Source organism: Melanostigma gelatinosum (assembly GCF_949748355.1).
Source record: "Melanostigma gelatinosum genome assembly, chromosome: 6".
Classification (NCBI taxonomy): domain Eukaryota; kingdom Metazoa; phylum Chordata; class Actinopteri; order Perciformes; family Zoarcidae; genus Melanostigma; species Melanostigma gelatinosum.
In genome coordinates this window covers 3,360,814-3,386,112 of record NC_136639.1, presented here as the reverse complement: position 1 = coordinate 3,386,112, position 25,299 = coordinate 3,360,814, and the positions used below count along the sequence as shown (strand labels likewise).

At 42.8% G+C, this 25,299-nt stretch overlaps 2 protein-coding genes across 3 annotated transcripts in view; both read left to right on the top strand.

The window, feature by feature from the left end:
- wdfy3 (WD repeat and FYVE domain containing 3) overlaps nucleotides 1-3,432 on the top strand; it is a 72,441-nt gene extending 69,009 nt beyond the window's left edge. The window contains 1 exon segment of the mRNA XM_079270892.1: nucleotides 126-3,432. Within this exon segment, the coding sequence (XP_079127018.1) occupies nucleotides 126-246 (121 nt within the window). The 3' untranslated portion in view covers nucleotides 247-3,432.
- Nucleotides 3,433-4,906: 1,474 nt separating this feature from the next.
- Nucleotides 4,907-25,246, top strand: cds1 (CDP-diacylglycerol synthase (phosphatidate cytidylyltransferase) 1). 2 transcript variants are annotated; one of them, XM_079269621.1, is made up of 13 exons: nucleotides 4,907-5,136; nucleotides 13,174-13,331; nucleotides 15,441-15,537; nucleotides 15,627-15,724; nucleotides 17,175-17,314; nucleotides 18,288-18,346; nucleotides 19,498-19,580; nucleotides 19,900-19,987; nucleotides 20,478-20,546; nucleotides 20,818-20,970; nucleotides 21,171-21,290; nucleotides 21,517-21,620; nucleotides 22,230-25,246. In XM_079269621.1, the coding sequence occupies exons 1-13, from the start codon at nucleotides 5,086-5,088 to the stop codon at nucleotides 22,363-22,365; spliced, it is 1,356 nt and encodes a 451-aa protein (XP_079125747.1). In that variant the 5' UTR covers nucleotides 4,907-5,085; the 3' UTR covers nucleotides 22,366-25,246. The 2 variants fall into 2 exon arrangements, with proteins under 2 accessions (XP_079125747.1, XP_079125748.1); XM_079269622.1 differs by lacking the exon at nucleotides 4,907-5,136 and having other exon boundaries at nucleotides 13,266-13,352.
- Nucleotides 25,247-25,299: the final 53 nt, after the last annotated feature.

Here is a 25,299-nt window from a genome sequence, read left to right as displayed (position 1 = left end):
TTCTGAGTCATTATTATGAGAATGATTATCTTTAAAATGACGTACAGGATATTTTTTGTTTTTTCTCATCACATTGTCAGCAATGGGCTTCCATAACTGGCGCCTCGTCTCACCTTGTTCTGCAGGTGCAGTCGCTTCCAATCAGAGATCAAAAGGCTGAAGATCTCGTCGCCGGTGCGCGTTTGTCAGAACTGTTACTACAACCTTCAACATGAGCGGAGCTCCGAGGACGGCTGCAGAAACTGAAGAAACCCCCCCCACCAATATCCTGTCGTACGTCCAGTAAACACATGAACTGTAACACACTGACAGACTGTCTCAGTGGAGGAGGTGGGAGAGAATAAAAATGAGGAAATGTTGAAAGGAAATGTATAAAAATAATAAAATAAAAACCTCAATCACCACTTTTACCACCTGCACTCACTCGGAGGAGGGAAAAGAAAGCGAGAACACCGTCGCCGCGGCACGCTTCGATCAATCACCCGCTATCTGTTGCTTTGAGACCAAGAACAGGAAGAACTCCTTCCTACTCGTACCACATAACAAACTTGTTAATATTGTAAATACTTACCATGGCCTTTTTCATTTTACGAGGAACAAACACAGAACAAAAAAAATATGAACACGGAAAAACACATCGTGTGTAACATAGCGATGTGACTAACCACTCCTGGCTTTAAGAGAAGAAACTAGAATGGATTGTGTGTGTGGGGTCACGAGTCACGCCGAGTCCAGAGGAAGGGATTTATGAATGTCAATAATTAATGTCCGTGGGTCGACTTTACTCGTGGGTCTAGTTATGCAAAATGACTTGTTTTCGTTTTCATTTCCTGATCATGTTGTAGTTGTTTACAAAGTTTATTGCCCACAGTGTCACGCCGTCGCCAACACAGAGAGATTGATGATCAGATTGTTGTTTTGCCAAAATGTTTTTAATGTATCAATTATGATTACTTTCTTTTGTTTTGTTTTTTAATCATCTATTCTGTCCTTTTATATGAATTCCCACTTTGGAGATTTCTTTTGTTGCTGCTGTCTGAAGACTGGACACGTTATCATTCGAGATTTTATTTGACTTGTTTTTTTAAACCGTATCACTCCGTTTATTTCAAGATGTTCTCTGTTTTGAAAGAGATGTGTGAGAAAATACTCATTCGTTACTTAATGTTGCTGCACATTTGTTTTCCACACTAAAAAGGGACTCTTTGTGTATGTTGTCTGTTTTTAATTTTTTATTTCCTTGTTGGTTTCCAATCAGATGATTTTAATATTTCATCAGATGTGATCCTCCGCACACGTCACCCTGTCTGCAGGAGCAGCAGCTTCAAGGAAGAAGTTATCAGAGACGCGGGAGAAGATGTAAATAATCATTTCAACCGTTTATTCACACTTTATGAAATTCCCTCAAACGGGACAACGTCGTAGCTCAGACTCTCCAAATATATTTTCTCTAAAAAAGTTCAATACATCGAGACAGAACTGCTGTTTTACCTTTCATAGATTTAGAGTGAGTGTCGTAGCATTAAATCTGATTTTTGGTTTCATGGTTTTCGCTCATTTATGGACGTAATGTCTGAATCGAGGATGCCTAAGAACCAATTATATACATTCACGATTTCAGCTAAATGAAGTCGATCAAACTTGAATTCAACATTTTAGTTCCGTTATCTGGAGTTTAATTGGCTAAAGATGTATTTTGTTGAAGTTTTTGGTGAGATGACGCCGTTCATCATCTGATACAGTCGTGCCAAAACTCAGATTGTGCACATGAATCAACGTTCACCGTTACTCACTTGTTACGGCTTGTTGTTGTGAGATTGCCTGGTGTTGTGTCACAGATTGTTCATTATAGTCATAAATAAATTCATATTAGAACAGACAAAACAGCTCATGGGCCAAGAGAGAGAAAAAACCCAGAAAACATTCATTGTTAAATCATTTTGTAGTCAGAAAACTAAAAGCAACACTAATTGTGATGGACCGTAACAATCACGCAACACTGACGACGCAAATACAGAAAGACAGATTCAACATTTATATGTTAGAGCAGCATCTTTCAAATTATGATTGCATACGTTTTTTGTTCGTACAAAAATGCCTTTTCACCACAGTACGTAATGTTCAAATTCAAGCACGAATGTAACCTTGTGTGTCCGACTTCCTGTCAAATATTAAACGATCATTTAAACTCACCAGTGAAATACTCGGTAAGATCTGCAAACCGTATACAGCTCGTTGGCTTTGGCACCGATTGACCTCCATACCGGGCTGCCATGACGACTCGTTAATATCACAGGCGTTTCATCGGTTTCTCTGTCGTTTAATGTGACTTTCACAACAGTTTTGTTGTTGATAATTCATAATTTATCACCATAAAACGTGTTTTATTCTGCTGGGTGTAACAGCTGGACATGAAGTGTTTTTTAATGTACAGCATGCACATGTTTTCTTTGCCCTCTCTCGTCACACATGCGTTGATGTTTTGTTGGTGGTTCTGTGGACAACTGCATTCAAGTGCTGCTTCCTTCCTTTCCTCCTTCCTTCCCTCCCTCCTTCCTTCCTTCCCAGAGAGAACTGGTTTCTTTTTGTCTCCCACTGCTCTGCACAGAGTCCCAAACATGTAAACGAATAGAAAACACTTAAATATTCACCCCATGTTGTGCTAATAATAATATGCACTCTTGTCTTTGCCCTTATATCATTCTGCGTTTATGTATTGTATCTTAGCGTGCAATCATGAGTCGTCTTCTATCAATCAAGAGTTCTTTTCGCACCTTCACGTGTACAACAAAGAGTCGAGGAATCACAGGATTTTATTGAATGCAGTTTTACGTTGTCATTTTAACAGAAAGGTGCATTTCCCAGCGGATGAATGAACTGTACAAAGTATTTATGCAATTATAACTGGTTTTAGATTTTTTCTTTTCATGATTATTGCGATTTCAGCAAGTTGTGTTACTTGTTGCATGTCTATTAACACAGCTGACTTTCTGTGTCAGTGCATTGTACATGTTCTCAGCGTTATTTTATTTTTTTCGTTGGTTTTTATTCTTTTTGTCTTTTCATTGTTTTTTTGGAGAGTTAAAAAACTAGCAACCGAGCGGTTTGTGTACAGAGCCGGAGAACGTGTCCCCAACTCTGGGTGGACTTTTGTATTCTTTATGGGAAGATTAAAGACGAACGATGAAGAAGAGAAGATGTTGGATTTGTTTCGGTGGTCTTGTATTAGACTGCATTACTACAGTATCTGGTGTGCAATCTGTGGTAGATGAATGTTCCCTGTATATTTGTGTTCACTACATCCTACAAGAGTGAAAAAAACAAACCGTAGAGTAACCCCCCCCCCCCTCTTTACAGAAACAAAATGTTAAAATAATGCAATAGATCCGGTACTTATTCTTTTTAATTTCATTTCAATAAATAATTGCTGTTTACCACCAAATAACTGACTCACTCATTTTATTTTGGGGCAAGTTGTCTTCAGGATGTGTCGGGTAATCTTTTGTGAATTAAGGGAACAAATGTGATGATTTGAGGGAAATAAATAAATCTGAAAAATATCACGCGAAATACAGTATAAAAATATAAACATTAGGATCACAGAGAGCTCGTTACCGTGATGGATTTATCAAACAAAAATTTCATTTGTGAGATACAAAATCTAATTAATTGGTAAATAATCAGTTATGGTTCACGTGTATTGAGGTTTTTATTAATCTGAAGTAAGAGGCGGGTCTATGAAGCAGTTTAGCCAATTGCTGATTAAAGATATAAATGAGTGACATACAATTTAGCCAATCAGCGCCCTCAAATAGATTCAGTGTGTGGCCAAAAAGATTTTGCCCCCTCGCTGCGCGTTCTCGTCAGGAGAAGTCTCTACAGGCGAGCGCGAGCACTACTCCTCCAAGTCTCGTTTGAGAGGAGAACTTTGAGGAGATTCTGCAGCCAAAGAGCTGATCCCAGACTAGCGGGAAAGGGAAGCGGTACATGCGAAGCTTCTCTCCTGTACACCAGACAGGTTTGGCTCGCTGGATGACGTCATGCTAATCATTTATTTAGCTTTTTAAAACAACGGGGACGGATCCAGCACGGACAGCAACAGGAGTGAGGGATGAGGAGGTAAGGAAACATGAGAACACCAGGGTAGGGAGTGAGGGATGAGGAGGTAAGGAAACATGAGAACACCAGGGTAGGGAGTGAGGGATGAGGAGGTAAGGAAACATGAGAACACCAGGGTAGGGAGTGAGGGATGAGGAGGTAAGGAAACACGAGAACACCAGGGTAGGGAGTGAGGGATGAGGAGGTAAGGAAACATGAGAACACCAGGACACACATGAGAACTCTGTCAAGCTACATATCAGACAAAGTGAACATCTTTTCTTCTACACAGCTGTCCTCAGTCTCATCTGCTTAACTTGGTCATGTAGACATCAACATGTAATAGAGATGTTAAATTAACAGTGAAAACTCATCATAGCTTAATTTAACATCAGTATTCATAATTACACTTCATGTTTACTTCTCCTGATCTTTACCTCCTATAACAAGGTCCATAGGGGCATCTCAATCAATAAACATGTTATATTATATAAGTGTTATTTACTGCTTTTTTCGTGTTAGTAATGCGTGTTTGATACTTTATTTTTTTTGCATTAAATCACACTGGGATGTTTGCTGAAATTGATAGGATGGTCCTACCTAGAAAATTTTCCACCAGCCGCCACTGACTAAATAAATACATAAATCCATGAAACGCGATTTCAGCTAATTATTTTCCTCTGAAAGTTCCCACCGGAAATCTGCGTGCTTTTACTCTATAAAGCTTGACTCCGGTAGGAGGAGCTTATGACCGGGACTGCGGTGATAAACAAACAAACACACGCAGTACAGCCGTTGGTATCTATAATGCGGTGCTTTGACAGCAGCGGCTGACCTTCTTCACGCACCGAGCTTTAAAGTAAAAAAACCCGGGTTAGAAACCCAGGACTTTATCTGGAAAAAAAAAGAAAAAGGATTTGTTTCCCTCCTTCCTTCCATTGGCTTATGTGACACACATTAACGTCCCGGCAGAGAAACGAGCGAAACATGACGGGGCTGAGGAAGCGAGGCGGAGGCACCGAGAATATCAGCGACAAGGTAAACGGCACCGCGGCGACTTTTACCCCCGCGAGACCCTCTCCGTTAAAAACAAGTTACGTTTTTTTGTTGTTGTCAGCCGTTGGCGAAACTAGCCGAGCTAGCTGAGCTGTCAGGTAGCAGCGGGAGCTAATTAAGCTAAGTTAGTTAGCTCGCTAATTAAGCTAGTTAGTTAGCTTCCCGGGGGTAATCCTGCTATACAACATCAACACACAGTCAAACGGCTCCGCGTTAAGACGTAACAACCACTTCTGTTTTGGTGTGAGGTTTTCACGTCCTCATGGCTGGGAATATCACACCATTTTTGATTTATTTTGTACACTGACATCACGAAATAGTCTCATCAATGTCGTGCACCTGCTGGATTTGTGTGTTGATTGCAGCATTAGAACAGGTGCAAGGCTTTAAAAAAGGCCTTTTTGGGGGGGTTTGTAGTGGGAGAGATATAAAGGTGCTCAGGTGAAATGAAGGGTCCAATGCTTTCCAAAAAAAAATGTATTTGTTTTTGAACCAGTCTTTGCAAAACACCAAGATCACCAAAATACTTGACTATCTGCCTTTGAAGCTACATTGATTTAAATGGCCGTCAGTCAATAACAAATCAGGATTTCAAGGGAGGGAGACAAATGGTAATATTTTAATATATTTATACTAGAAATTTGATTTCTGCTCACATCCGAAAAAATAGCACTTTAAACGCACATTTTCAAGCCATTTTACTCTTCTGGCAGAACTGTTTAATTGAATATTTCTGTGATTTTATGTTTATAAATACTTTTCTTTATTGTCTCCCCTTTGTCTTCTTTCTTTATGTAGCGGTTTGTTCTCCATGTGTGTGTGTGTGGACGGCTACCACACAGCTAACTTTTTAGATTTCCTTATTCCCCCGAGTCGTCCCGTCAGTGGGACTGTTTCAAAGGTTAGAGTCGACACCCACCTAACTGCTCCACTAACCCGTCCCACCACCATCCCATATGTTGAGCAACCCCACCGGCCCACTGATTAACTCACAGAGAGAAGAGCTCTCTGACCGATACACTGCATAATGTCTCAGAAACTGTGCCAACGAGTTCAACAACGCCTACATTAGGGCTTGGCGGTATACCGGTTCAACCGGTTTCAATTTCCCGTATGATGTGAATTTTTCATATACCGGTGCACAGTCGAAACAACTTCTGTTGCTCTTCAACAGGCAGCAAAATATATTGTTCGCCGCTAGGAGTGCTACGGACGGAGCTAGTTGTCTTACCTGTATTGAGAGGGAACCCTAGTCATGGTCATAACTTTATAACAACAATTAACAACCCACAACTAAAGCTCTTTAACCGGGCAAAACACCACGACTCAACAGTTTGTGACAGATAAACAATTTGTAGCACTAATAATTGTACATTTATAAAATTTCTCCGCCGAACTGCATGCTGGGTAAAGCTCGCTAACAGTCTGCTAACAGCTGGGAGAGGCTCTGTCGCGGCAGTAACGTTACATTAAAGAACAGAAAAGAGCGATGCAGGATGAACGACGGAACAATAAAAGGTATTTAGGTCAGACACGTATGCAACGCTGATTACCATAATATGTGTGGTATTTGTTATAAATGTACATAGACGGTGATAAGAAGCTGTACATGTAGCGGCTTCTTCTTTAAATTCCATTGGTGGATGGCAACCAACTTGCATTGGTGCATACCGCCACCTACTGTACCGGAGTGTACATTTTCAGGGTAACGTTTTCTTCACTGTTCTGATAATAAAATAATATATATATCTGTCTAAAGAAATAAACCTAAACAGGAAATGACGGAACGGAAGACGCGCCACACAAACAGCTTTTCACCGCTCGCTGGCCTGCCCTTTCTTTTCGGCGTTAATTAATTAATGCTTTAACACGGGGAAAAAATACCGTGATATACCGTGAAACCGCCAGTCTTACAAAATACAGTATGCATTTTGGTCATACCGCCCAGCACTAGCCTCCATTAAATCATACATGTGCTGCCGTCTGCTTCACACAAGGTCATCTCTTTGGGGAAAGTGTGCCGTCACCATAACCAATCCACACATTACCTCGATGCCTGGAAGTTTGGTGATGCAGATGTAGTATATCGCATCACCTAACAGCCTCTTTTGTAGCGTGAAATGAAATATAGAGAGGCAAAGTCCGGCCCCTTCCTAATAGACCACCGTGGGACTTTATTTCGGTAAAAATATGTACGAGAAATAAAACGTATATGAATTACATATATGATGTTACATATATGATGTTTAAAAGATCACTTTGTACGTCAAGAAAGTCACTGTCGTAAAACTGTTGAACCTTAAGACTGCAAAATACGTAATTAGAAAGACTAAACACCCTAACACACACAGGGTACGATAACGTTACATTTCTGCATGGATACAGCCGAGTTAGCTAGCTAGCAGGCAAGCCAAGGTAACGGCCATGTTGGTGTTGTGCAAGACGAGAGATGTAGGTCACTGAATGGTTTCACGCAAACCTAAATGTTACTACGGAAAACGGACTTTCTTGACCTGCAAATTGACCTTTTCGCTGAAGGCTCCGCATCGGGGTGACCTCGGTGGGCTGTCTGCAGCAGAGGTGGTGGTGGTGGCGGCAGCTGGCAGTTTAACACGCTGCTGCGCACAGCTTCATTCGGCGTAGTTAGAAATGTCTTTGGACAGCTCTGCATTGGGGCTCTTTGGTGTTTTTTAATCTCGAGCTTTGTGAATAAAAGACGGAATGGATATATGAGGATTTTTGCTGATTGTGCGGCAACTTGGGCGGATGTCGTTTTGACAACTATTGGGATGGATTGTCATGAAATTGTAAATAAAGAGATGATGGCGGTAGCTGAAGGAGTGAGCCATCTCGCTCCCTTCTCATCTGTTGAGGCTTCGCTGTACCGAACATGGCGGCGGGTAAAGACACAAGTTTCTGAGCTGAAGCGCTGATGGTTCAACTCCTGCTTTACTTCTGTTGTGTATGGAGTGCCTTTCAACCTCGTCCTGTCACGCTCACCCAACGGATCCCACGTCTGCAGTTTTATAAATGCTTTCCATCTTAAAGCTTACAACATCTACTCCTGAAAGATTACGTTTCGTAAACCTTTCATACCAAAACTCACGTCTACAGCCTGGTTTCAGCAGAGCGTCTGCGTGGTTAGAAAACCCGTGAAGGGCTGTCTGATGGTGACGTCGCTGGTCGTGTATCGAGCATAAATCAAGCTTCATTAGTTGTTAGGATACAAACGAGCCTGCAATGGGCTGCGTCGCTTCAGGTGGACACAGACTGGAGCTGCTCGTCTCCTAACGTCTGCTGTCCTCTTGTCTGATCCCGTCCTCTCTGCAGACGAGGCATTAATAGCCAGGAGGAGGAGGGCAGTGGAGGTGAGCTGAGCTGCAAGGACAGTGTTACTCGGACAGGAGAACAACATGGCACACAGTAGAAAGAGACAGTCTGTCTGCTGTCTGTGCACCACCTGCTGTGTGTGTGTGTGTGTGTGTGTGTGTGTGTGTGTGTGTGTGTGTGTGTGTGTGTGTGTGTGTGTGTGTGTGTGTGTGTGTGTGTGTGTGTGTGTGTGTGTGTGTGTGTGTGTGTGTGTGTGTGTGTGTGTGTGTGTGTGTGTGTGTGTGTGTGTGTGTGTGTGTGTGTGTGTGTGTGTGTGTGTGTGTGTGTGTGTGTGTGTGTATTGGGAAGCAGAAAACGCAGAGATTGGGCAAAACAAAATCGTACAACAAACATTAAACAAACGTTTCTAATTATCAGTGGTTAAACTTTGGGAGGAATTAGTTTTGAGCTGAACCCAAAACATCATGACTGTTTCTTGAGTTCTTCATGGGCTGAAGGGGTCGATAGCATTTCTATTTAGTGTTGTTTTTCTCATCCTTCCAAACATGTAGTTTGTTGTTTATAGCATTTACTAAATATCGTGTAAACAAGCTTAGAAACAGCGTCTGATTTAAATTCAGTTGATACGTAGTCTCATTGTTAAGATCTTCTTCTTCAATCGTAGAGGAAGAGGGAAACATGAGACACCAAAGCATGGTGTACAGGTTGTACCTTGTCATTTCAAGTGGTACTTGTTAAAAGAGATGTTATAATTGTCATATGTATTTACATTTGGACTTGTTCGATTGCGTGACTTGGATTGTTATCACACAGGTTTGTAGGATTGTTTGTGTTTGACTGTGAGGTCTTTACACAGCGGTTGGCCGCCTTTATTAAAAGATTAACAGTGTTTGACTGTTTAATGAACAATCTTGAGCGCATTCACCCGGATTAGTGCGTAACACCGTGTACCTCCGCGTGTGAAGTAATGTGCCGAATGTTGAAGTTATTGTGAACCAGTGAGATAAATCACCGACAGATGGAAGTTGCTGCACACGTTGTTGCATCGGGTTTGTTGGTACAAGCACTTCAGACCGTCGTATCACGCTTTGTGATTTAGAAATGAAGACCAATGCTCATCCCTGCAATCTGTGCTTCAGTACAACACATTCGCTGTCTGTCTTCTCAATGGCAGGGCTTCCATTTCTGGTTTTTCTTGATTTCAATCAAAAGTATCATATGAGAAAATGGTAAAGAGCCAAACAATGAAGTCCTGAAATAGCTTGTTTTTCACTAACTTATTCCCTCTTTTTTTTTTAAATAGTCACATTTGCAACCGAAGCTTCATAAAAGGTTATTCATCAAATCAACTTATGACAAATGGGAATAAAGCCAAGCATTCTCCCGTGGGCACGTTTACGTTTTTCACCAGAGTGGTTCTATAGAACGAGGAATAGATTCTCGAGCTCAAATGTCTGCTTGTATTAGGGCTGGGCGATAAATCGATTTAATCGATTAATTCGAATGTGTGCTTTAAGGCGATGTGTTTTATTGAAAATCGAGAAAATCGCCCCCACCCCTCCCCCCCGTTGGGCTCCCGTAGTAGAGTGCGCGCGCATTGTTTACAAACGAAAACAATGGCGGCCAGCAGTGAAGCTCTCGTTCATAAGAGAGGGAAGAATGTGTCTTCGGTAGTCTGGAAATGGTTCGGGTTCGTGTCATCTGACACAGAACAAACAGCACCACGATGTAAGGTCTGTCTAAAAGCTATTGCTACAAAATCAAGCAGCACAACAAATTTAATGCAGCACCTCAAACAGAGGCATGCCGCCGAGTGGGAGAAGTGTTGTTGCCCTGAGGAGGGAGCAGGACCGCGGGAGCACAAGCGCCGCCGCCGCCGCCACCTCACAACAACAACCCAGCATTTTGGAGACATTCACCAACTGTACTCCGCATGAGAAGAAGAGTGCCCGGTGGAAAGCCATCACGGATGCAGTCGCGATGTATATCGCAAAAGATATGGTGCCCATATACACCGTGGAAAAGCCGGGGTTTATTCACCTTCTCAAAGCTTTGGACCCCAGGTACGTGCTACCAAGCCGTAAACATTTTTCTGACGTTGCCTTGCCTCGGCTGTACAATAGTACACGCCAAAGGATCTCTGCGGAGCTGGAGGGGATGTCATTCTACTCCGCAACAACTGACCTGTGGTCCAGCAGGTTGACCCAGACACCGATCCACTTGACTGGTAGAAGCGTCACCAACTTAACTTTCCAAGGCTAAGTACTTTAGCAAAGAAATACCTCTCTGTGCCAGCTACAAGTGCCCCCTCTGAGAGGCTTTTCAGTGTGTGGGGGGGCATTGTTACATGCCACCGTGCATGCCTGAAGCCAGAGGTAGAAGACAGGCTTGTCTTCCTGGCAAAAATATTTAGAAAAAACATGCACTACTGTTTAATACTGTTGGTTATGTTGTGAATGCACTTGATTTTGTTTACATGCACTTATTTACTGTGCAAAATATGTTATGTTGATGTTAGATCAGATGTTGCACTTTTGAAAATGTGAATGTTAAAGGGTCACATACATTTTATTTCATGCTGTGTTTGTATCAGTGTATTCAGTTAGAAAAGCTTACTGTAAAAAGTTACATTTGCACAGTTGTTTACAATGGAAGGCTACTATTTAATGCCATTTAATGTTATGTTTAATTTAATTTTATATTTAAATGATTCAGGGAAACAAAAGAGTGACCAAATACTTTTTGTATACTACAGGCACCTTTCTACAATGTTCAGGTTTTGTTTGCACTTTATTTTTATCAACCTACTTGGGAAAATCATCACAAAATAAAATAAAAAATTGTTTTCAACAGCTTCTGTCATCTGCAAAAAATTTTGGGGGAAAAAATCGATTTAAATCGTGAATCGGATTTTTTGTAAAAAAAATCGGAGATTTCTTTTTTAGGCCATATCGCCCAGCCCTAGCTTGTATCTAGACTTAATTACACAAAGTTTAGTCTGGTTGTAAAGATCAGGACACAAATGTTTTCCTCCAATCTTTCTCAGAGACATTTCTTTTGTGTGTGTGTCTGGATGATATTTCTGTGTCAGTTATCTGGCTAAATTCATCATTTAGTGCCATGAGTATTCATAGAGAGAGCTTGGAGACACCGGCCCGTCTAACTTTCTCTCTTCTGTCCGTCATCTTGTACTGCAAGGCTGCAACGTTTCCTCATTAAAACCTGAGTAGAAATATTCAAGTACACCTGCATCCCTCTTGAGCTCCAACACCACCTCAAGTGACCCCCCCCCCCCCCCCCCATCCCTCTTTCCAGCTAATTACGTCTGTCCGAGAGCACCGACCGTGTTTCTGAAAGTGAAGCTCTCAGATTTTCACCCTGATGCTCCCACTGACCGTATTAAGCAACGTCTGAGTGAAAGCAGCCATGAAAGGGAAGAAGAAAGAAATCAGCGAGCCTCTCGAGTGCGGAAGAGAACTTAATCCTCCACATTTGGTCTGTGAGCTCACTTTGTTAAAAATAGCAGAAAGAAAAGGCTGCTTTGTCCCGTGATGGATCCTCACTGGTATTTCTCTTCAGTGCAAAAATATTTTGCCTATTTTTTGGAGGAAGTTGAGTCGGCATGTTCTCGATGACATGATTGTGTAGCGTGATATCGCAGTAAATGATTTCATCACGACACGATTTCATTGAAAGACGATAAATTATAGTTTTGAATAATTGTCATTTTAGATGCGAAATATAAAATCTGTAATGACATTTTTAAATCATTGTAGTTTCCATCTATTTAAACTTGTATTTCTAGGTCTACGGCGATCAATCTGTGTTTTTATCTTAACTTTTTGTTATCTGGTGCTGACCTGTGTTTCTGTGAACTCATGGAGCTGAAACTGCAGCTTCTGGACGCAAAATAGATCCACGTGGAAACCTTTTAAACTCCATTCTTTTAGTTTTTTAGCTGAAGCGAAGAGGTGACAGAAGAGCGACTCGTGCATCTGTTGACGGTGTCTAAATCCAGATTAAAAATTCATTGACGCCAATCAGAACTTTGCCTCCCGGGCAGCAGACTGTTAACCTGTCGACACCAGGTGTAGACTTTCACTCGCGCTCGCCCACTAATCCTCCAGCTGCTCGCTCCTTTTATGGGCTTTTGAGGATTTTGTTAGGTTGAAATATGGAAAAATTAGAATTACCATGTTCTGATTCCCTTCAAATATACAAGTGACCACATATTGTCTCTTCAACCACAGCTTCCTCTCTATCGCCACCTCCCCTTTAACTCCACTAGTCAGCTGATATTAATGAACACGTCAGCCCTGTAAGTTCAAAGGCTCTACTATCATTTCATGGCTTTAATGTTGGATTTTACGCCCGTTTCATAAACAGGAAATATGGACATTGAGCCCGACAGTAAATCCTGTGTCACACTTTCAGTCCTTATCTATCAGATATTATTGAGCGTGATGAAGTCACAGACGGTCTGACGCTCCTCCACATGTAGTCGGGTCAACTAGAATCCCAGCCGGACGATTCCCCCCCCCCCCCCCCCCCCCCCCCCAGAGGCGCTTTAGACTGGACTCTATTTGACTACATTAACTTGTCATTTGCATCTCACGAGCGCTCTCCGTGCACATCGATCTTTCCTTATCTTAAGTGAGTATTTGAATATGTGTTTGTGTGTCCTGACAGGAGGCCGATGCCGATGACAGGCTGGGCCTGCAAGGCGACACGGAGGGAGAATGCGACTGCGACTCCAAAGCAGACACTCCAGATGTTCCTCTCTCCACAGCGGACACCTACAACACTCCACAGTACCTGAACAAAGCTCTGGCGGGCCTGCCGCCCAGGTACACAGATACTCGTTAGAGGTGGATACCAGCAGATGTTGTTTGTTCCTGGGTTTTAATTCTGCTCCTCTGTTGTGTGGTGAGATCAAGGATCTATTAGCATTTAGCACTCCGCCTTACCAGTCTGAGTTTAGTGGTCTAAGATGGAAGCAAAACAAAAAATGAACTCCGGCCCCTCTGCTTAACTTTAACTCGTCGTGTTCAGGAAATGAAGCCGAGAGCCACAAATAAGAGTAAATGTGTATATTCTGAGATTTGGATGCATATGAGCCACAACACGAAGTGGAACGAGTTTAAAACTGTACCTTTCTTAGATTACAGGTGAAGTAGGTCAACGTGCTCAAGCGGCATGTAGAATATGAGGTCAGGTGGACTCCGAGGGTCTTGTTCAGATGTGCTTCAGCCATGATTTTGCTGTAACAAGCGTTTTTTCCCCTCCGTCTTTCATGAAATGACCCCGACAGAGTGAGTGAGCGTCTTTCCTCCTGTGCATGTAGGGTAACTAGACCAGAAAATAGATCCTGCAGAGATGTCTGAACATGCTCCTGTTAATGCGGCGGAGGGAATGTTGTCGCTCGTGACTTTTAGTGACTTGCAGCGTCATTCAGAAAAGTGTTCCTCAGCATTTGACCAGCGACTGCTGTTGGTTTTCTTTTAATTCCCTCTTTGAGTTTAGTCCAAAATGACATGATTCTATGTCCTCTCATCCACAGTGATTAACAGCAGTAGAGTAAGTGAGGCAAGTTACAATGTACAATCCAAAGATAAACAGTGAGAGTTATATGATGTTTGTGGTAAAACTCTCTTGTTAGATTTTAGGATGAATCAGTCGGTGAGGCCTGAGGCAGGGACACAGAAATCAGTTTCTCTCAGTTGACACGCCTGTATTTCTTATGAACCTGAATGTCAAGTTCTGAGAAACAAAGGAGGTGTGCTGGCAACCTGCTCTGTCAAGTGTTGTTGGGACTCTGGTGACGGGTTTGTTTTCTCTGACTGTGGAACAATATGTTCACATGTTGGTGTCATTGACGGCTGGTAGTAGCTTTACTTTAAGAGAACTTGCAGTGGTTCTATTCTTTCAGGTTACTTCGACGTATAGCTGGAAAAATAAGGGAAAAGAAAAAGGGTAATTTCATCGCATTGATCGTTTTGTGCACGCAAAGAGGAAACATTGTTTCTCTCTCTTTATAACCAAAATATTTGACCCTTGTGTTGTATTTATGGAGAATAAGCTTCATTCATGGAGTTATATGGGATAAGTAGAATGAGAGGGACCTTACAATAAACACAATAAAGTCTGGGAAGGCTGGAGATAAAACTTCACACAAAACAAACTGTTAAAATCAGTTTTTCTTGTGCGGCTCAGCGCCTGGAACACAAATGAACAAGAGGACGGTGTGACCAGTAAGTGACGGCCAGGTCACTGCGCTTAAAGGCTCAAAGGAAGGAAAGCGCTAATCCCGAGTGCTGCAGAGAGACGGGGGGGGGGGGGGGGGGGGGGAAGAGAGGGATAACAGAGAAACAGATGGGGAGATGTGGTGGAGGTGAGCAGCAGAGAGATGGTGTGATGATCAGAGAGCTCACAGTGCTGAGAGGAACCTTTCTTTTTTTCATGATGCAGCAGTTTCTCTTCTCCATTCACACAGCAGCCTTGCTGCTTTTTTGTTTTTTAGCCGTTTCCTCTTCCTTTGTTTCGCTCCCAGGCGGTCCGGCAGTACTACCGGTGTACATTCCTGTAGTGCATTTTTTGAACATGTATCAGGAGGAATGTAAACAGTCTCCGGGCAGATAATATGGCCGACATCTTCACTTTCAAAACTCAACATGAGGAAAAACATCGACTGTGTTTGAGCTTCAAGCATCATTAAACACAGAGTCCACCTCCTCTCATATGACTAGAGTCTCTGTCCGGCAAGGGCTGCTTGATCCTGGATCACGATAGAACCGGGTCTCTGTGAGGATGTGGACTTTCGTGGCTTTAATGTGTATTTTTATAACTGGAAATGCAGCGATGGAGCCAGACGGTGTCGTATATTTCACTCTTTCTCGCTTTGATTGAAAGTGAATCAATGAAACATTCATGTGATTCAACGGTTCCTTTCTCCACAGATGGAAGAACTACTGGATACGAGGGGTTCTGTCTTTGGCCATGATTTCGGGCTTCTTCATCATCATCTACATGGGACCCGTCACTCTAATATTAGTGGTGAGTGGCAGCGAGTTGATGCTGCAGCCGTTTGAGTAGAACATTTTGAAAGCGCTGACTCTCTCTCGTTCCCGTCGTCTCGTCGGCAGGTCATGACCGTCCAAATCAAGTGCTTCCAAGAAATCATCACCATCGGCTACAGAGTCTACCATTCCTACGAGCTGCCCTGGTTCAGGACGCTCAGCTGGTGAGGAGAGCGTTGATCTCACAGCCGATCATCTGTAGATGGTTTACCCTTTTTAAAAGGGAACTTTTTCAACCCTTACAATGTTGGTAGTATGTGCAAAAGAAATGTTTAACTTCCCTCCATGTTGCCAGACATCACGGGTCTTTAGCGGCTCTAGAGCTGATGTTCAAACTACCTACTGTACATGAACCAGAAGACTGTATGGAGGAATTATGAGTCGCGCACCGCCAGCCCAGTGCATTCTGGTTGTTGTAGGTTTTTCTATGTTTTCATGCGGCACCAATTTCAACACAGACAGTCAACGGGATTAACTTCTTCTGCGTGCCTTCCACGCGTCTACATTCACAACAATTGATGCGAGGGCACGAAAACACTTCTTTAAAAGAGCAAAATGGTTTTATTTCTCAAAGTAAGCTGTCAACATATTCATATCTTTGGCTCGGCGCCATATCAGCTCTAGTGTAAAAATAAAAGACATGCAGGTGAGGTCTATATTCATCCCGAGCCGTCTTAATGGTGTAATAATATGTAAACTCTTTTTAAAAAGCCAGAAACGGCAGAATTTCTCCTTTTTAAAGGTGCCACTTAGTAATGTCTTCTGGCAGCCGCACTCTATTAGACTCTCCTGGTCCTCCAGTGAAACGCTGACTCAGGCCAGCTTCCTCTGCAGGTATTTGCTCTGAATATACAGAGTCCACCCGAGACCACTGTGCCGGAGTTTTTGCGCCACACACACACACACACACACACACACACACACACACACTGTATGTAAAGGCAGCGCTCGGTGCAGCCAGGAGCAAAGATCACTGTCTTGTTGGAAGCAGATGAAGCTTATTGAAACATTCTCCATGGCCTTTCTTAAACACACACACACACACAGACACACACACACACAGGAGGTCAATGTACAGCGGGCATGAAACACACGTAGACATTCAGTGACGCACACATGAACAGCAGCACAGAGTTCAGACTGAAGTTCACAACATAAACACAGAGTTCAAGCCCACACTCTTAGAACACGGAGGCTCAGTACTCGAAACCACGACGGCAAACTTTATTGCTCCTTTCAACCGTGACGATCCACTCCTCCCGTTCTTACCTTTCACAATAAGATATCTTGCAGCAGCTTAAAGGCTGTACAACAGTTTGTCTTCTGCCTGCTCAAATCTGTTCAAACCTTTTTATTACACCGCTCACACATTTTGCACCGCTGCTGGTATGAACAGTTTTGATGCGAAATATAGTATTTTGCATTTTGGTGTGTTTTATATGTCACACCCCGGTGTGTAAAGGCCTTTACTAATACAAAGGAACAACAACAAAAAGTTTTTTCTGAAGCAAATGTTTTCTCCCGAGCTCTTATTTCTAAGACGGTGACAACATGTCTGTTTACGGAGGAAGAAAATGTTAAGAAAATGTAATGCCGTCTGTTTTATTGCCTCAGGTACTTCCTGATTTGCGTCAACTACTTCTTCTACGGGGAAACTGTAGCGGATTACTTTGGGGCTCTGGTGCAGAGGGAGGAACCGCTGCAGTTCCTGGCTCGCTATCACCGCTTCATCTCCTTCGCCTTGTACCTCGCAGGTGGGTCTCTGCTTCACGAGCATAAGAGAAACCGTCCCGCAGTATCTCCAACAACACACGGCGCTCTTTGGCCCCTCTGCTTCCACTCACGTTTCCTGTAGCGGTGGAATAGATTGCACCAGACACGAACAACATTAGTGGGGGAGAAAATGGACCACAAAGAGAAACAAAGACCTCGGGGAGAATTACAGACTGATTTACGACGACATGAGCTCATCGGCTCTTTTTCTTCGGAGCTTCTAGACGTTTACTGCAGCAGGATGTGTCGTAAAACCATAAAGCTGTGGCCTTTATCAAGATACTCGGTACACTAATGATTCACACGTATTATATGTGAAAACAAATGGAAGTTTATACGAGTTTCTCCTACTACTTTCTCGTACTTTATAACGTCCTTAAAGCTCCGGGAAACATTTCAAAGTCTCTTTTTGTACAACATTAAGTTCAAACTGTCAAAGTTTGGCAACAAGAAAAGTTGAATTATTTCATATTAAAAGTTGTTACTCAGCTAATCGGCCTCTCAGGACTGGGTGGGATTCATGTAAATTAAATACTTGAAAATATTTAGTGCATGAAAGACTGAGAAGAAAAAGCTCTGCCTTTTGTGAGCTCGCCGCATGAAGCTGACTGAGGTCGAAATGTTGCTTCATGATCAAAAGCAAGGAGCAGCTCTGTGGTGGTGGGACCGTGAGGTTCCCTCTGAGCCGCATCTTCTCTCAGTCTGTTGTTCACGGCTCCCCCGAGGTTCTCCCCAGGTTCACGTACACAAACCCTCCTCCGTGCTAATTCACGCGTCTGAAACTATCACATCTATTCCGCTAAAACTGTAAAATGTGTGAAACCGAGTAGTGAATTGTTCAGTCACAGGCATGCTGCACACACAGCGAACAGTAAAAACAATGTGATTCATGTTATTGTTTTAATCTGCCGTATACTTTGTTTACCTGACAGCATGTTGTCTACTCTTTCACAGGTTTCTGCATGTTTGTGCTGAGTTTAGTGAAGAAACATTACCGCCTGCAGTTTTATATGGTGTGTATCAGCCAAGTAACCCTCTCCTCCTCTTCCTCCTCTTCCTCCTCCTCCTCCTCTGAGCTTCCCGTCCATCTTTCACCTGCTTCTTACTTCCTGAAATGTCCTTCTGAGAATATTGTTTTTAAACTTGTCTTTTGTTCTGATGTTGCCATTCATTCACGCTTCAGCTTTTTTGAAACACGCACATATCTGTCCCCATTAATGTGTTTGATATGATCCTGGATATTCATTTATTTAATCTCATGCACATCGATCGACATCACTGTGAATGTACCAGTGTTAGAAACGTTACACTCTCGGCCGGATGGTAAAATTGGCTTTTAAAACGCCAAATAAAACACAAACGTAAACAATCAGAACACGAGAAACCAAAACACGCCTCGTAACAGCTGATCGGGATAACAAGCTTTAAATGAGTAAAGCAGCAGTTTGTGAAGTAGGACATTTAGAAAGCAGGCGATTAATACAAAATAATGTTGAGCACGAACTAAAAGACATGTTAACGTCACATTGTTGTGATTGTTACCGTCATATATATATATATATATATTCATTCATTCATTCATTCAGTACCAGCATGCGATCAGCAGATGTGCATTCATGCTTTCTAGTCGCTGATCTCAGATGTTGAATTGTGAACAAAACATTCGTGTTTAAATCAACAGGATGAGAGCTAGTTAGCGTTAGCTGCACCGCTAACGGCTAACGTACGGAGGTTCCATTCAGTTCCACTATGATGCGTTCAGGGTCTGTTCAGTCTGGAACCTGAAAGACCAGTTTCTACAACAAAACATAAACGATCTAAATCGACCGATTGCACATCTGCAATCGGTAAAAACCAAAAACAAGCCCGTGATGGGGCGTCTCTAAAAGTTATTAAATAATAATAACTACTCCGCTTCAACACACAGTCACGTTATGCCTCTTGTGTTATTTTGCTGCATGCAATTTCACAAAACTCTTGTTTTGAAAGAAACCGCTTGACAAACGTTTTATTTTTCGCCACGCTCTTTGCTTTGCCATCCGTGTCATTCTCCTCGTCTGTCGGTCTGTTCGTGTCATTTCTTTTCACCGTTTCCTAACTTGTGAGCAGGCGCGCCTACATTCCAGTGCGGTGACTCTGTGGTGTGTGTGTTTTGCCGTTCCAGTTTGCTTGGACCCATGTGACCCTGTTGATTGTGGTGACTCAGTCGCACCTCGTCATTCAGAACCTGTTTGAAGGGATGATCTGGTAAGCGGCACACAGACGGACCGGAGGAACGAGCCTCGCCGTCTCCGAATATCCACTCGTTGCAGGCGCGTTCGCTCCGGTTCAAGTCGTGGAACAGAGAGCGACACAAAGCTACGACTAATATAAATACAAATGAAGCTAATTCTGTTCTAGTTCACCTTTCTAAGAGAATGGCGATTTTAGTCAACGAGATTCATAATAAATATCTTTTTTTCATATATTTGTTGTCTGTCCACATATTTACAAGCCAGAGACGGAATTGATCAGATTTTGATGGTTTCACTTCCCTCTTAACATCGTGGAAATTCCCTTTTTCCAGGTTCATTGTGCCGATCTCCATCGTCATCTGCAACGACATCATGGCCTACCTGTTTGGCTTCTTCTTCGGGAGGACTCCGCTGATCAAGGTAAGTCTGACGTCGCTCATTGTTTTAGATTCACATGGAGCGGCTTCACTGCTGTCTCTTTAAGAAGTAGAGTAGAGGGAGCCTCTGTGAACGGATCAGCATCACTACAAACAACCAGTCGAGATCCTGAAAATATACAAAAGAAATAGAGTTTTGTTTCTTCTTCTTTGTACAGTATATGTGGGCTCAGCTGTACAGAAAGAGTGAAACGACTAAATGGAGAACTGAGTAGAACCGGTGAACTCGTTTGTGTTGATGTGGTTCTGCATCAGACCAGGAAGTGAGACGAGCTCTCAGGGCAGATCCAGAGCACACAGTTTATAGAGTGTGCAGTCTATCCTCCCTGTTCTTCTGCACGGTGGAGCCGCAATGATGCAGCAACGTGACCGCTGCCCTGATGCTCGAGGAAGCGCTTGATTTGATATCATGATGATGTGAAAGACGGCCTTTGTTTCTGTCTCTAACCCCCCCCCCCCCCCCCCCTCTTCAGCTCTCACCCAAGAAGACGTGGGAGGGCTTCATCGGAGGTTTCTTCGCCACGTTGGTCTTCGGCTTCATCGTGAGTACACTTTGTGGTTTTTCCCGAAAACAGAATGAGATGTTTTCTGCGTAACTTCTGCCAAAAGTTGACAAGTTGTTTGTGTTGTGACTGTCACGTGGCTTCTAGTTTCTGGTCCAACAAAGAATGTTTGTTTAGGATTTAATCACGATGCAGCATCGCTACATTTGCTGTCAATATTCAATGTTTATTGGCGTTTAAATTCGTGCACGTCTGTTGGACGGGATCGGCTTCGGTGCTTAAATGTTGTTGTTTTTGTCGGACCCATCAGCTGGCCTACCTCCTGTCTCAGTTCCAGTACTTTGTGTGTCCCGTGGGCTTAAACAGTGAGACCAACGGGTTCACGGTTGAATGTGAGCCGTCGGATATGTTCGTGATGCAGGAGTACACGCTTCCTGCTGTGGTGCAGAACATAGTGACATGGGTAAGACTTTTAATTAAAGAAAATAAATGCTTGCATCAACTAAAACCATTTGAAATACAAAAGCTGTTCTGAATTCGTGTCATGCCATTTAAGGGACAGTTCAGATGTTTTGAGGTGGTTGTGTGCGGTTCTTCTCCATCGTCAGTGTTTTGCTGTTCAATCAAATCGCGTTCATGAATGTTTCTCCTCGTCTCTGATAGAAAACGGTGACGATGTACCCCTTCCAGATCCACAGCGTCTTCCTCTCGGCCTTCGGGTCTCTCATCGGACCGTTCGGCGGCTTCTTCGCCAGCGGCTTCAAGCGAGCCTTCAAAATCAAAGTAAAGAGCAGAACTCTTCGTCTCTCTTTTGAGAAGAGTGTTTCAGTCTTATTCTCCTGTCATGTTGTTGTTTGAGCCTCTCCCGGGTACAGATTTCACTTGAATCAGTTTTTCAGGTGAGATTTATCGGCGACAATGAGATTAAATCGTACTCCGATAACGCACGTAGCCGCGTAACACCCCGAGTTCTGGTGTAACGACGCTCTGGTCTCTGCTCGTCCTGCAGGACTTTGCCGACACCATCCCCGGCCACGGCGGCATCATGGATCGCTTCGACTGTCAGTACCTGATGGCCACCTTCACGCACGTCTACATAGCCAGCTTCATCAGGTAAGAGGAGGGCCGGCGGCTCGGAGAGCGAAATCTAAAAGAAATGTGGTATCAGGTTCCCTCACAGGCATGTCAAGTAGAAATGCACCGATGCCAATTGTCTCAGCGGATTCAAATATTTGAAAATGTCTCGACGTCTTTCTAGAAACTATAATTTACAGCACACGCAAACTTTTCTTTCATCGAAAATTGAAATTCAACTAACATGTTGATAATAAAACAATGACTGTGACATCATTTTACAGAACTTACATTCACTCCAAATGTGACGGGCTGAACGTCTGGTATGTGAGACCGACCGCTGGTCTCCAGTTCAATGTTTCACATGTTTCTAAATGAGTTCTTAGAAAGCTTCAGATGGCTGTGAAATAAAAGGGAACTTAGAAAACAGCCCAATATTTAGAGAAGGGTGACCTTTCACTCCTGGCTCCATCAGCGCTCACAACGTGTCCGGAAGTAGAACAAAAACAAGCATTTACTGGACTCCTCATGAAGAGATGATCGTATTCCTGCGCTGTTCTGATGCCGGCGCCATGTTCTCAGTTGAGATTCAGTGATTCTTTCCATTGGTCTGGTTCCCCTGTGCCTCATGCGATTGTTGTGTTGCAGAGGACCGAACCCCAGCAAGGTGCTGCAGCAGCTGTTGATGCTTCGGCCCGAACAGCAGCTCGGCATTTTCCACACTCTGCACTCCCACCTGAGGGCGAGGGGCATGCTCCCCCCCGCTGCTGCCCCGGCTGAATGAAAACGGCCGCCTGGCTTCACGGGGCTGACGACTGACGAGAGAGAGAGAGAGAGTGTGTGTGAGCATGCACACACACACACACACACACACTCAAAGTATGGCGTGTGATCTCAGAAGCGTCGGCTCCAACCAGCTCATGACGACTTTGGACTCTGAAGATGAAATCTGTCGTCTGACTCTGAAGCGCACGGCTTCTCTCAAACCATTGCACTGACTTTAGCTGAACAGACGGTTTTTAAAGCAGCTTTTACCAGCATTGTGCACGGGGACCTGAGCTACCGCTAACAAGACTGTTGAGGTTTGTCTCTCTGGGGCGAAGCAATGATGCAGCAGGGTTGTCAGAATACTGTAGACTGCTGTTTTATATACTGTGCTCTATTTAACGGTCCCAACCTCACTGCATACAAAAAAAAAAAACATGTAGCATGTACGCAAGTCCTGTGTCGGGCTTCTGCTGAACAAAGCCATGTTTCTTCTCTTCCACAGCGTGAAACGTTTAGCTTTTAGGTTTCTGTCTGAATCTAAAAGAACTCGCACAAGTCAATACAGGTTGACTGTAGGCATGTTAACGCAGCAACTAGAGCGCCAGCACTCGAGTTCATGTACTGTACATAAATATACTGAAGATATTTAGCTGAACGAATACCTAACGCATAATATAAGTACTCGTGTGACCTGCTGGGGGGAGAAAAACACTTTAAAGCTATGAGAAATGATATGCAAAAACAGATGTAACTCATGTGTAGTTTGCCTTTAGCATGAACACGTTAGCTTTGTCTGAGGCAGGGATGTAGACCTGAGGTCGCTGCTGATTTAGAGGGTGTGCTGGGTGAACTCAAAGGAATACTTTGACATTTGGAAAATCTGGTTATTCATTCCGAGAATCGGTTCAGAGGATCGATGCCGACCGGTGCCGGGAGGAGGACGAGCGTAAAGATTTAGAGTGTCAAACGCCTACAAAACTCACGAATTGACTGTTCTATCATCACTATTTCAGTTTATTAGCTTTATTTTAATTAGTTTGTGGGGTCAAGCTTTATCTGACTTGCACATTTAGTGTGAAATAACATTTGTTTTAAGTCCGTTAACAGTTGAAGATTAAAGTTGTTAATATTCTCTGAGATTAAAGTAGTAAATTTACAAAGGGTGCAGCGCTAGTTTTTACATTTGTTTGTATACGGATGAAACAGACACGATGTGTTAAAGCGCTTTAGAGGCGTATCTTTGATAGAAGGGACGTTAAGCTTCTCCCCCCGCTTCCACGCCTTATGCTAAGCTACGCTAACGGCCGGCTAGCTCTGGAACCCGTACACTACATGAGCGTGATTTTGATCTTCTCAAACTCTCGGACAAAGAAACACATTTCCCAAAATGGTGAACTATTCCTTTGAAACAAAATAGAAGACTGTGCTTCCTTTATCAATTCAACCAATGATTTAATGTGCACTGTAGCGGTTAGGTGAAGGGGGGGGGGGTTCCCACAGCCTCGGACTCGATGTTTGTGAAACTGATTGAAAAAGAAAAATCTTGCTATTTTAAAGTCTTCTTATGCGTTAAATCACTGTTAAATTATTCTGTTTTGAATGTAGTTTGCTATATAAGATGTTATCAACGATAGCGTGAGACCGGCGTACGTTTTTATGATTATTCACGCGATGGCCGCTCGTGTGACGAAGAAGAAGCATGATGAGCGTGCTACGAGGTCGGTGAGGCAGACCTCTTTCAGAGAGAAGCGTTTACCAAAGCTCTGTCTGATCAACACGGACTTCCTCCTGTTATTGCAAAAGAAAAGCGGCTCCACGGCCCAGATTCAAACCTCCAGACGTCCCCTCTGTTTCTGATATATGAAGATGTAACATGAGGGGGGGGGGGGGGGGGGGGGATCTGGACGAAGACGATGACGATGTCATCATTTATTTTGTCTGTTTATGTTTTCCTCGTAGACGTATATTTTTAGGGTGTTTTTTGCTGGGTGGATTTCTGGGACCAGCTGTATTGTACTGTATGAATCTAGGACTCTATACACACACACACACACACACACACACGCGCGCGCACACACACAAACAGCAGATGAACAAATGATGCGTCTACATATATATTTATAAGTTTTACATGGAGTCTGAAGTGTGCCACTGGAATAATTCAACTCTGTTAATGGAATAATTAAAACACTGAAGAAGTTTAAAAAGGTTTGATTCAAAAGCTTTGAAACATGGAAACTACTAACTGTTAGAAAATAATGATTTTACTATTTAACTTATTTTGTTCTGCTTTTATTCTTTAGTTTTCGTTTAATGAACACTTGCATTTTAAGTTAAAGATTTTCAGTCAGTTTATTTTTCGTAACACTAGAGTTTTGATAAATGACTCAATTGATAGTTAAAATAGTTGATCAATCAGCTAATTAATCGACTTATTGTTTCAGCTCTAGATACACGCGCAAACAGAATAACAAAAGTACAATTTGCAGTTGTAAACGCGTCTAAATGTATTTTTTCTAAAGACCGTATTGATAAATAGTTCATAATACGTATTAGTATTCATAATTATTAAGATGAAGTGTATTATTTCATTGGTGCTCTGGAGACTCCACAGATTTCCAGTAATAGTTCAAATGAGATCGAAGTTGTTTTGGACTAATTAATATTTTTACTCAAACGTCAAATAAAACTAGTTTCAGATGTTTGGTCTTTTTAATTTATCATTCTCTGTTCAGTTTTGATTTGAGCAGAAATGTTTTCTCATGAAGATCGAGTAGCTTTTGGAGTGAATAACAACGATACTGAGGAATTATTTTGTTATTAAAGGGGCAATACGAAGTCATGTACAAACCATGTATTGATATCTTGTTGGGGAGATTGTAAAGATGTTTACTGTACGGAGGTGAATAAAGTTTCTTTTCTTTACAATCTTGTACATTTTGTTCACTTC